Here is a 13,151-nt window from a genome sequence, read left to right as displayed (position 1 = left end):
CTTTCTAGTGCTGGTCGAGAAAATAATCATTCTTGCAAAGTATTTGTATAGCGATTAAAGCTGAAGAAGCTACACAGTTTGTTATCCAAAAGCTGATCTACATGAGGAAAACATAAATGTTGCTGACAGCACATCGCAGCAAAGGGTGTAATTGAACAGGCTCTGAAAAAGGCTTAATTCTAAATATAGAGGACCACACTACGCTCAATACTGTTTTGGAAAGTGTGGCTGAGCCATCATTATGTATCTTCCCCTCCTCCACCTATGCTGCAGGGTGTCAGAGGATGAAGTATATGTTACTGTTTCGCTTTCTTGGTTTATTTTTGGTTTAAATCCAGTGGGTTTTTCTGGGGTAGGATGTGTCCTGATTTTAAGGTGAAGAGCAGGGCTGCTGCTGCTGCTTAATCTGCCCTGCCACTTAGGAATCTGAATGGGTGTAAAGTGTTTTTTGTACTTAATCTCAATTTCTGTGTAGTCTGAGCAAAAGAATGAGATGTATTTAACGGCGCAGGCATAGGTGCTTTATAACATTGCAGAGGGAGGTAAAGGAGCTGGCAGTTGGGAGGTGCTCTCAGCAGCTTTTGATCTTTCTAAAAACAAGTCCCGATGCTACGTGGATCCCCAGAGAGCAAACTGAAGCCTGCTGAGATCTGGCTTAGAGCCCTAAACTTTCTAGGGGTTCGGACAGTCTGTTGCATCCACAGATGCTGAAGATGCCATAAAGCAGACACAGTCATTGCAGAGGTCTTTCCTGTTTTAAAGCTATAAAAAAAAGATGAACTCTTCTCCAGTAAAATTATTCTTAGCTTCTGAAATGAGAGTATGGTAGAATTTCACTGAAACTTGGCTGGCAGAGAAGTAACGTGTTCTGGAAAGCCTTGTGGGAAACTATGACATGAAAACGCTGTCAATCTTGCAGGTGATTGAGTCAGAGCAGCGCCACTTTTCCAGCGATGCTCAGAGAAACGTCTCTGCGAGATAAGGGAGATCTGCTTCCCAAACACAGCTTTTCTGCCCTCCGGTGTCGTGGAGGGGATTTCGTGCCATTTAGGCTCAGGCTGGAGGTCCCTTGTGGGGAGGAGGGACTATAACGCTTGCAAGGCGTTATCCTTCTTGGAACAGAGTAAAGCATGACTGGGCCGGAGATCTGGATTAGAGCTGCATGATAGGGTGATGCTGGGGTGGTGTTGGCAACTGCTCAGCCCATTGTAAACCAGATTAACCCTGGTTAATCCCTGTGGTCACTCTGCCTTGCTGGTAGGGTATGTCAGACCTTTACCCAGCCCCGGTGCTCAGCTGCCTTGGCTGCCTTTTGTCTCGGGCTCTGCTGACTGTATCCTCCTAACTGATGGAGGATTAAGATCTGGCCTTGCTGTGGCATCCATCTACAATAAATACTAAAATTTCCACCAAACGTAAGGTCAGCGTTGAGCAAAATAGAGCAGGTACTTTACACAGGGAAATATCCCAGAGAGAAGGACTTAAGCTCCTAAAAGTGCTTTGAAAATGGTCTCGGAGAGGGCTGGGAGGACTGTAGGCAGTGGATACAATTGCCCATTTTGGTGGAAATCTGGCCTCATCTAGATTGGCACTGAAGCGATGCCGCCCACGCAGCCGGGAGGTCCAGCAAGAATATGGAGAACGTGTCTTGTTCTAAATTTGTGGGTTTCACTTGCAGTTTGAAGGAACCAACTCCTCCTTTTCAGGGTATTTCTATTAGTTGATTCGAAGCTTGTAATAACCCTGGTGCTTGCTTTTTTTTCTTTTTTCTTTTTTTTTTTTTTTTTTTTGAGGCAAGTGCGTTTGGTAGCAGTACGCCTAAATAAGGGCAGATGCATAGGAGGTGTAGATTTTTTTTTTTAAGAACTTGATTATTGCTGCTGCTTACCATCTCTGCAGCTGGGGGTGCTTCACTAGTAAATCTCATTTAGCACGTGCTGCTTTTGCTGTAATGGCTGGTTTCAGCTTTGAAATGGGTTAATCTCAGCAGAAGACTTCTTGGTTAGATTTTGGAGGAAAAATCTGGACATTGCTGTGGCTCCCCTGCCCCGTCTGCTCTCGCTGGGTTCAAAAATGCTCCCGAAGGAGGGGGAGATGGGCAAAGGGAATTATTTTGTGATTCATTTCTTAATTGCCAAACATCCAGATGTGGCAAAGGCTTTCTGCAATGGCACTGGATTTGTGCATGCACTTTCTGCTGATGCTTTGTTTCTGCACCATGTTGTGGTTTTCTTCCTTTCTGGGTAGCCTTAATATTTATCCACCGGAATCGGGATGTTTAGGGTATATTTTCATAATATTATGGCTTCTAATGTGGGAGAGTTGGAGCCATGGATTTATATGTACCTTACCGTCTTTGTGTTCCTTTCTGCTGGAATGTGGTAGTAGAGAGTAAGGGTGTTTTTGTAACAGTGGCCCGTAAAATGCAATGGTGTAGTCCATGCACTAGTGAAAGCATATTTATGCTCCTGCAGAACCGTACTTTGTGTTTGCAGCAGAGATAAAGAAGGTAGGAAATCAGTCAAGAGTTGCAAAGTGTGTGGGTTCCCCCCATGCACCCACACATGCTCGCCTTCTCTCACGTTGCGCCCCTGAGCCCCGGAGATCAGGAGTCGTCGTTCACTTGGTAATTTTCTGATGTTTTTTCCTGGCTTCTTTGTTTGCTCAGTCAAGCCATCAGATGCAGAAATCAGGTTTACTGTTGCCCGCTTTCCTTTGCAACACCTCGTTGCAGGGGAGCAGCTTGTGCAAGGCGCTGTTAGCTCTGTTGCTCATCTCCAAACAGTGGTTACTCTTAAAACCGAATGATGGTGCGTTGTGAAACTTGCCACGGAGTTTTAATTGTGGCCACGTGGTACGCGCTGGTGTTCAGGCGTATTTTGTGACTGATGACAGAGGTCTTTTTTTAAAGAGGCTATGTCGAGGAAGGGAGGGCAGATGGGTTTTGTTTTCTCCAGGACTTGGCAAAGTGGGTCTGGCAGATGTGGCCAGGTAGGACTGGAGCTGCTGGTTCAGCTAAGCGTGGAATAAAGCCTTAACGCTTGCGTAGGCAAGACTTCAATCACTGGGTACCAAAAGTTGTTTTAATATTGCTCTGCGGAGGCATGGCTTTTATAGCATGTCTGTAGTTCGGTTGGTAGTTATTAGCAGTGGCTAGATGGTATCAGTCATGCCATTCAGTATGTAGCTTTTGATCTATCTGTCAGTTCTGCTAGGTTTTTTTGTGGGCTGTATAATTAAAATCACACTCAAAATAATCCCCCCTTCCCCTCTCTGTTTTTCCAGGAGGCGAAGGGCAGAGTGGAGATGGGCAGCAGACCGTGCAGCCATCGTCAGTCGCTGGAATTGGCTCCAAGCCCACGTCTCGGACCTGGAATACCGAATCCGGCAGCAAACGGACATTTACAAGCAGATTAGAGCCAATAAGGTGAGGACCAGGAGTGCGTTTGGGTACGTGTGATTTTGCTTTGCCTCCTAATGGCTGTCTTTTTTGCTGCAGTGGAGAGCACGTATGCAAAGTCTGATGCTTTTTTTCTCTCTGCATCTCTCAAAAAGCATATTGCACAGTTGTGACTAATTGTAATGCTATTTGGCATGGGCTGAGTGTAATTCTTTTCCCTGTTTCAATATGGTAACATGAAGAGAGCAATACCTTACTTTAAAGTCAGTCTTTGGGTACTGAACAAAACTGTTGCTTTTGTATGCGTGTTGCTGTTCCCCATTGTTCGAGTCTTTCTCTTTTTTATTTGATTTTTTTTTTAAAAAAAAAACTTCCCATTCTTTCTTTTTGGGAGTAGCTGAAGATGGGGATAAGGAACAACTTAACAAGAGACTTACTGGGGAAGGGAGTGGACTGTGGAGGAAGTTAGCTTCAGATGCTATCACATAGCACAGGCTTAAAATTGAGTCTGTATCATAAAAAAAGACTGTTTCTAGGTGCTGACCTTTCTCTGTGGAAGGAATTATTTTTTCAGACTTGCTCCCAGATGGCAGGAGAATGGGGGAGAGCAGAGAAGGGATGGGGAAGGAATTGTTATCGAGACTTGTTCAGGCATGCATGTCTAAATGTCAGGCCTTAGAGGGAGGAATGTCGAGTTTGTGGCAAGAAGGCTCATGGTATTGCATCAACTTACAGATCCTCAGGAATTCAGAGTCCAGCAAACGCTCTTCCCAAGATGTGTGGTGCTCTGGGGGTGGCAGGGAGAGAGGCTTCCAGGCGGGCAGAAAGCACAGGCAGGGGAGGGCGACTGGACTTTTATGCAGCTATGTAGAAAAACAGGCTAATTGAGTGAGTGAGGGCTATAAATGACTGGGTGGAAGAGCATGGCTTGCTGAACGGAATACATTACCGAGATTAGAGCAAAAGGCTTCTGGGAAGCGGATTGTATGTCAAATTAATGAACCAGTTTCAGAAAGAATCATCTTCCTTCTGTCTTAAGAAAGCCGATCGTGCAAGATAGTTTCTAAATATAAAATACAAAATAGCTAAACATTTATATGCTAAAAGTTAAGTAATGGAAGAAATGAGAAAACTCATCTAACGAAGTGGAAGATTCAGTGCTTTCACCAGATGACGACAACTTGACAGACTCGTGAAATGGCCTGATAATGGCTACAAGCATCCCATATGTTTTTATCTAAGGTTGCAGTCTCTAGGTCTGAAAGGAGAACATCACGGTATCGTGTCAAAGTTGAAAAGTACATCTGAGGTTTTGGAAAACAGGATGTCATCTTTTTTGATTTGTTCAAACAAAAACTCCTCAACTGCAATAACCCGATACATGAATTTAAGATAAAGCATGCCACTTACAGTGGCAGAAGAGTTCAGATGTTGAGGATTTGGTAGTGGCTGTTCTGCCTGATCAAGAAAGTGAGTATCAAATACCCCATCTTTCTGACAGGACTCCATGGAGATCACCGCTTGTACCCAGCTGTCGTTGTCTCAGTGTCATTTAGCGCAAGGATGCCTTGTAAAACGTGTTCTGTTTTCATCAATGAAAAACTCAGAGTAAGATTCGTAAAAGCAGCTTGGGACAAGTGTAGGAGACTAGAGAAACGAGTGCATGTTTCAGTAATACAAGAGTCTTGTTGGAAAGGATTTGGCTTCAAATTGTACAAGGACGATTAAAGAATTTGGAGACGCCTTGTTTTTTCTATCAACATAACTTAACTTTAGCTTATTTGGCCATAAGGAGGTTAAAATGTAGCTGCTGCAGGAATTCAAGGTTGCTATTCTTATTTTATTCTTTTTTTAGGTTAATTACCTTTATATGTTAAGGTTTACATCCCAGCGTACCTCTCAAAGATGCATTGCTTTGTCAGATCAAAGCAAGAGAAGGACCAGGCAGTCAAAAATAACCTTCTGTTTTGAAGGTACACTGCTGCCTGGGTGTCTCAGCACTAATTGTGTTTTCAGCATATTTGGATCGGCTCGGTTGGAGCCTGGTGAGATGCGGTGGAAAACAACAAATCAGTGAGCATGTGTTCAAAGTTAGTTGTAAAGTACTGTGTTTTCTGGCGCTTAAAAATAGTGGGCTGTTGTGCCTTCGATTCTGTGTTGGTTTTGAAGAGCGTGTAGAGCTAATTTAAGGGACTGGATGTCGATGAAGGTAATAAGGTGGTTTTGTTTCTTTTCACAAATGTGCTTTGTTGGGCCTTTTTGAGGTGGGGTGTGCACGGTGCTGGTCCCCCTCCCATGCAGAGTCTTTGCACCTCCCTGCATGTGTGAGTAGCAGATGCTCCGTGTTTGGAAAGGAACAAGTGGCATTTTCTCCTCTCTTTCTGTGTGTCTTACGAGTTTCACTCTTAGATGGAATAAGAGGTAGATTAAGATGAGGGGCTCCTGCAGGAATTTTGTGCAGTGGCAGACTTGGTTGAAGTACAGTGACCGAGACTCCTTAAAGATAGGGTTGATTTGCACATCGTCTCTGCAGACCCAGGTTCGACTTGTTCCCAGACCATCCAAGACGGGTTTGCTGCGTTCCCTTCGAGCTTTTGGTCTGACCTGTGTGCAGCCTGCCCCGTGGGGAGGGCTGTGCTCTGGCCGGAGCTGCTGAGTCAAGAGAAACGCGTGATGGGAAGGGTGGGATGGGAGTTAGGAGGAGCCTCTTGCTGGAGGAATTTGCAGCTCTCATGTGAGTTTCCTGTGTCTGCAGTGGTATGTTGGGCTTAGGGCACGCTAAGAGATGCTGCTGTCCCTGCGCAGGGCTGTTTAGGACACTCAGTCTCTTTCTGATGTGTCTTAATGTGTGTCAGTCCTCTTCCTCACCCAGTAGTCCCTTGGCAGAAGCTGCTGACTACTACAGGACTGTGAGATACGAGATCTCTCTCTCTATCTGTCTCTATCCGAGACCTGTACAATTGACTTCTCGTTAATACCGTAATTAGTGATAAAAATGGGAGTAAAGAAGCAGCAAACTTGCCCTTAAATACTGGGGGTGGGGGGGAGGGCTTCCTTTTTTCTTTGTTTTGGAGAACGCTGGTGAAAAGCAAGTATTGTGTGACCTTGGAATAATTCACATGCGCTGCTCCTTTCCCTTTCCTGAGAGTTGGAAATTTGATGTTGCCCTTCTAATTCCTCTCTATTATTCAGAAGTGTATAAATAATGGAGCTTTAAAACTCTTAAAAGCAAAGCAGAGTGCATGAGCCCTCAGTAGGAAGATGCCGTCCAACCTGCAGGTCTGTGGGTCCGTAGAAGCTGTCTTGTGGGCTAGGAGCTGGGAGAGGACGACTGGCGTGCACGGTAGGTTTGGGCAGTGCAGCTTCTGTACGAGGGCACGAAAACCAAAGCTGTGACGGTCACAGGGAAGGCTGCCTTAAGCGTTGCCTCTGCTTCAAAGTCACCAGTAAAGGGACATACTTCTAAACAAATACCCACAGTTTATAGAATTAATTACTGCTCCTTCCTGAGGCATGGAGCAGCTCCCTTCATCCTCTTCCTTTAAACTGGAGGGAGAAGGCCTTGGTGGCTGTTTCTGTTCCTGATGCCCGTGCTTCCCCATCTCGTTCTCTCGCTCAGCAAATGAGAAGCCCAAGTGCTTTCCCGAGTGTCAAAGGGAAGCAGTTTCCTTGGCTCCAATTTTGCATTCAGTCCCAGTTTCTCCCTTTATCATGTCCACTGTCTCCTACACCTGACATCTGCAGATGACCGACCTCTTTGTTGAAGCGTGCCTGAGGATGTTTCTAGAAGCAATGGCGAAATGTGATGTGTTGCTTTTGGAGAGGGATCTTTTAAGAGTGGAGGAAAAGCACAGCAGTATTTAATTGAGTTTAGACTTCCAGCCTCTCTCATCCACTAAACGTCCTTCTGGGATGTCAGAAAACTCTAGAAAATCGTCATCATGTTTATTCTAGAAGCTGGCTACTTCCTCATTGCTGGTCAGAGGCCATGTACAGTTGTATTTAGTTTATGAACTGTTTTTAAATAAAGTATTCCCGAACTATGGTATTCCCGAACGACGGGCTACCACTGTCTTTCTGGAAAGCCACCAATCTGTTGTACAGAAGATTGTGTCAAGGCATAAGATCAGCCTTACAAGAGACTTCAGTGGCCACATGCCATGGCATCAGTTGTTGATGCACAGTTACATGTAAGATTTGACTTTGTGGACTTTGAGGGAAGCCTTGTAGCGCTCTCCTCTCTCCAGAAAACGTGTCGGGGTTCCCTTCCAGGCTCACTTTCTTGTGACACCATGCAACCTCTGAAATTGTTTTCAGATGACTGATCCACCTGTTCTTAATCTGAGCAGCCCTTTCCATAGCTCCTTGTTTGACCGGTCACAAACTCGTTTTGGCTTGTCTTTGTCCTGGACTATAGTCATGGCCTGTAGGTTCTACCAACTCTTTAATCCCTTGCACACTTTAGCCTGTTTTGTTATAATATAGCTCAGAATATGCGTAATTATAACGATTTTATTTTCCTTTGTGGTGTTCAGAGAGAAAGCAGTTCTGCCTTTAGAGTAAGCTTCACTTAGAGTAAAACATAAACAGGACAACATATGTTAAGCCTGATAAAACAGTGCTCTGCCACTGTGCTTTGTCCCGCTAGGTTTATAGCAATGGCTTGTTTATCAGTGTTTTTCTTTCTTTATTGAATTTTGTGAATATCACTTCTTTGAAAAAAATCTGCTCAGAGTAACAAGTTTGACTGTAGATTTTTGGCACCCGCTCAAAATTGTTTGCTTGGCTGTGGTGGCGAGTTCCACTTTGTACTATGAAAGCAGTCGTTTCCTGCTCTGCACTACAGCAAAATGTTCTCTTTGGTTTTGCTGGCATGCAGCTCGCTGAACCTCCTCGCATGCGGCAGGAGGGGAAGGGGTGGGAAGCGGGACGGCAGCGGCATTTCAGCAGTTTTGCCCGAGAGGGAGCTAACTGTCTACTATTAATGGGCTGAAGGCATGTGATCTGGCTTCAGCCACTGTCCTTCCCCCTCCGAGTTCAGCTTAGATGTCAGGAAAATCCAGGCAGCAGGGGATTCGGTTTGGCATCATGTCTGAAAAATGCGGTGAGAATGCAAGCCTTGCTGTGCAGCGGTTGTAGTTTCTGGGGGACGATGAATGCACAGTTTCCCTGCTGAGGCCGAAGGACCCGCAGTTAATTCCTGTTCCCTTCCCTCTCTTCCAGGGGCTGATAGTTCTTGGTGAAGCATCACCCCCTGATCCTGCAGTAGATGATGCGTCCCGTCCCATTAGTGCTGAAGTTAAGCTGGAGCCTGGGGCTGACCGGCTGGTAAGTGCCAGCAGCAGAAGTGACCGGGTCCAGATACTTCACATTCATGAGTTTTGGGTAGGGAAGGTTGATCCTTTAAGCTGTGCTGGAGAGTGATGCTCAAACTGCGTGTCTGGCATGGGACTGGCCTCCTGCAGAAGCATCTTTCTGTGGGACTTCACGTGGGAATTGCTGATCTGTTGGTCTGTGTAGCTCGCTCCCTCCTAGGTTATTTTGGGGTTAATAAATGATACGATTTAAATACCTTTTAGAACAGTGTTCCTCGGGGTACTTTTGTAATATGCATTAGCATTTTGTGAAGCTTAAAAATCCTAACTAATCCTTTCCCTCTAGCTAGCAAAAGTACCTCAAACTGAGCAGCACAATTAGCAAAGGCTTCTAAAGTTGTGGCTATTAATATCTGCCTGAGTGTTACCCCTTGGAAAGGGAACTAATGATTTCAGTGAGATGCACTGGAAACTATGCAGAATGTCAGGTATTTATTATTTAATGCAGAAATGTAGGCCACAGACTAAAGGCTTGATCATACTGTTCAGCCTGGCTGTGATTACTTTTGATCCTGTGGGACACATCGACGTATTAAAATGGAGGATTTTGAAGTTGTGGTGTAGTACTAAGAGAAGGGTGGTCCCTACGTGGCTCAAACTCCTGCTACCAAGCTGCAGCGCTCCTGCCTTTCTGTCCTAATGCTGCATTTGGGGAGAAACGGAGCTTCGCTGCAATGGAAGTGCTTGAGTTTCATAGACCAATATTCAATGTAGTTGATACAGATAAAAAACATAACTAGAAGTGGCTGTAAAATTGTACTTCGAGTGTTTTCTTCTATTGCTGGTAAGACTTTGTCAGAGTTTTACCTAATACTGAATGATAATCTGGAATACTGTGAAATTTTTGATTAACACCGGACCACAAAGGGGTTATTACGAGTGATTGTAATAAAATGTCTCCTTGCTTGTCACTGGCTTTCAGATGTGTGTTTGGAATTTAAGTCTTGAATTAGCAGATTAGCTGACCCCAGAACTCTGCTGTGTAATTTGGTACAATGAACAGGTTTTGCTCATGACTGAAATACTAGATGGTGCTTCAGATGAAAACAGAGTCACGCTGGAGAAGTGACGGGAGGCTGGAGAGCCAGGATGACAGGGGCTGCTACAGATCATGATTGAATCACAAGCATTACGCAGTGTCTGGTTTTGAACAGTGATGTCCGTCTGTCGTGTGGCCCCCCCCCTTTTCATGCTTTTACCCAAAAAGCGCTTGGAGAATAATAAACAAGCGCAGTGACGGTGTGCTCCGATTCGCTTCAGAAATAGCGTGCTCCTGCACTGATGAATTGGCTGTTATTTGGGAGCTAATCTGTAAACAGCAGGCTGATAATGGAGATAAATGATCAAATTTAACAGCGATAGGAAGAATATTTTCTTCCTTATCTGTTTAAATCAGGATGTTTATCTGACATGAGTGTATTTTCAACCTGGGAATCTGCAGATGGAAGGACTGTGTCCCACCTGACTTTGTCCCTATGTATTAAAGACATTTTCTGTATACTTACAAAATCATCACATTGTCCTTTTTTAGATTGTCTTAGGCATCATCTCTGTATGTATAGAATAGAAAATGTCTGTAAGACTTCTGATGTATGGAAAAGAAAATGCTTGCTTGGCCGTTGCTGTCTGGTTTTGCAGCTCACAGCCGTCTCACTGTTGCTGTGTTTACTCATTTCCTGCATTGTCCCTTTTCTCATCCCTTTCACTTGGGTACGAGCTCTTCAGATGGAGACTTTTATTACTGCAGCGCTAGTGCGATGGAGATCCGATCTCTCTTGCAGGTCTTGGAGGTAACAGTGACACAAATAATAGATACTGAAAGCAATGAAGAACAACATTTTCGGTGTAAAGCAGGCTGCAGGCTCCTACTTGGCACTTTCTTGTGGCTGCTGCAGCCGTGCTTGCCATCTCGGAGGGTAACTCCTCCTGAAAAGGACTTTTTATTCCCCTTCCACGTGTGGCTGCTGGTGGACGCACACATCACCCCACGCTGCCAGCTTCTCTGCAGCAGTGCTGGAGGTGTCGGCCACCAGAAACACTGCCTCCAGGCACCCAGCTTCTACACCCTGCTGCTGGAGGGTTTGTGGTTAATTAGACTTGCTCGTAAGGGTGGGGTGTTGAGTCAGAGCCTTGATCTGCTCCGAGCCAGAGATTAGCCCAGACCATTCCTGTTGCGTTAGGACACTTACTGGAAGGGTATCTCTTGGGCCTCTCCTGGAGAGGTGCTTATCATTTTGGCACTCTTTGGGCTGCTTAGAATTAGGCTTTTTTTTCTCCCTCCCGCCTCCCCAACTGGCAGAGTAAGAGACAGGTCTGCAGTGTGGAGTAAGGGGAGGAATCCATCCTGTCTCATCCCCAGCTCCTCTTTGGATCTCATCCACTCATGGGTACCTCCCTTGGCTGGCGTGAATGCAGGATACGTGTCCTCGGGCATTGGCTTGATACGTGGGATGTGGCTGATAATCCCTAGGAGGAACTAATCCTATCGTCAGTGGAGGGAAGGGCTTTCCAAAGAAGGCCTGGGAATGTCTGTTGGGAACTGGAAGCTCAGTATGTGAATAAATATTTTTTGCCTGAAGAAGGGAATAACACGAAGCCCTGAAGAAGTAACTCGGCTGTTGATACTGGTTCATTGCTTGTATCGCTAGTCTAGTGAGGGGGTGCACTTAAAATTTGTAATAGTAAATGAGAAAAGATATTGATGGGAGTGTCTTGGTAAGGCTCTTCCCTGCGCTAGGGGTTTGTATCTAGTAATAGGTGAAGGTGTGAACCTGTCTGGTTTTGTTTGGGTTTTTTGGGAATACGGGGGACATTCCTGGTGTTGGGTCGTGACTACCTGCCAACACACAGCTTCATTACTGCCGTGAGAGCCCCGGTAGTCTGCAGGCTCCTGGTTTCATGTGCGACAAGCAGGTATGCTAAAGCTGAATCTTTGATGTCCCCCCACCCCACCCCCCCCCCACACCCCCCAAGAGTCCTAGGGATCCTAAAGACCTGGACTTCCAGACCCCAGGCGTACCCAAAACACAGAGAGCTCAGTCTGGAGCATCGATGTGATCCTGATGTGATAAACGCTCCTCTGGATCCCAGGCTGGCTGCCCAGCCAGCCCCGGAGGAAGGCACGGCGTTGGGAGGTGCATCCAGGAGGAGCTGGTGCAAGAGCTCTGCCTCTGCTCTGAACGCTGGAGATGTCAGCTCTTGGCAGTCCTGCTCGTTCCCCAGTTGCTCATGTCAGAGCCTTGTTAGGGTACACCCATCTTCAGTGTGATAAGGTGAGCCTGGGCTGTTTCTGATAAATAGACTTTGGATTGATGCTTTCCAGCTCCTCCACAGGAAGCAGAGGGGTCACCCTCTATTCCTATCTTGAACCACCGAGCCAGAGACAGCTCTTGGAGAAGAGGTTCCTCCTTTAAGACCCTTTCTGGAGAAGAAAATAAATACCCTATTTCAAAAGAGCTTATGAGTCATGTGTACCCGCCCTCCTGAACCGTGGGTGCCTCCGGCGGAGGTGTCATGTGAAGGCTCAGCCTTGCCGAGCCTCTGGAAACCAGAGGGAAAACGTTCAGCTCCTGCACTGAGTTCACCTCGCCAGGGTGCCGTGTTTCGCTTGCCTAACGCTTCTGGCGCAATCTGATCTCGCCCCTACGTCTGTGTGCTCAGACCGAGTGTCAGAGATGAGCCTATCCGTCTGATCCTGTCTCTGCTCGGCGGGGAGCAGAGAGCTTCTCCCCGGGGCGGGGGGGGGCAGGGAGAAATGTGTTTTTTAGCAGAAGTGTAGAAAACCCAGCAAAGTTCCTCAAACAGGCAACAGGCAGAAGTTGTCTGTTGTTAGAAATTTCTCTTCCCTTGGTGAGTCAGGTCTCTGCTATTCTGGAAACTGTTAGTCCAGCACCGCTGTAGCCTGATTTTAGTTGTTCATTGAGTTGGGGGAGTGATTGCAGGGAAGATTTTAATCAATGCAATACCGATGCTTTAAAGATAGAGTATGTGACAAGCAGGGGGGCTGGCTGGCTGGCCGGCTGTCTTATGTAGGTAAGTCAGACCTTTTCTTTTGTCTTTTTTGCTAGTACTTGAACTGCACCACCACCCTTGCGTGCGCGAAAGGGGAAACCCAGGTAGAGGGACATTGGCAGTGAGTGTAGGAAGTGCTGCACAAAGGAAGAAATGAAGTTTAACCCTGGGGAGGAGGAGGAGCGTGTCTGAAAACAAAAAGAAGGGGCTGCAAGGATGAGACTGCGGGCGATGAGTGCCAGGGGTATGAACATGCTGGACCGTGCCGGCACCTGCTGGTACAAAGCCAGTGTGTCCTTGGAAGCTGCGGTGACAGTCCCCCCCCATTGAAGCCACTTGCAGGGCAGTGGGAGATGTGCAACGTT

At 46.2% G+C, this 13,151-nt stretch overlaps 1 protein-coding gene across 4 annotated transcripts in view; it reads left to right on the top strand.

Annotated features, from left to right (window-relative positions):
- KANSL1 (KAT8 regulatory NSL complex subunit 1) overlaps positions 1 to 13,151 on the top strand; it is a 102,935-nt gene that overhangs the window by 68,621 nt on the left and 21,163 nt on the right. For 3 of the 4 annotated variants that reach the window (XM_076356528.1, XM_076356525.1, XM_076356526.1), the window contains 2 exons: positions 3,286 to 3,427; positions 8,624 to 8,728. In XM_076356528.1, the coding sequence (XP_076212643.1) occupies positions 3,286 to 3,427; positions 8,624 to 8,728 (247 nt within the window). The remainder of the gene's footprint in view (positions 1 to 3,285; positions 3,428 to 8,623; positions 8,729 to 13,151) is intronic. The other variant, XM_076356527.1, reaches the window with a different exon arrangement.

The sequence above is a fragment of the Aptenodytes patagonicus genome, chromosome 20, assembly GCF_965638725.1.
Source record: "Aptenodytes patagonicus chromosome 20, bAptPat1.pri.cur, whole genome shotgun sequence".
NCBI lineage: Eukaryota > Metazoa > Chordata > Aves > Sphenisciformes > Spheniscidae > Aptenodytes > Aptenodytes patagonicus.
Note: the sequence above shows the minus strand (reverse complement) of the source record. Positions and strands in the feature narration are given on the sequence as shown.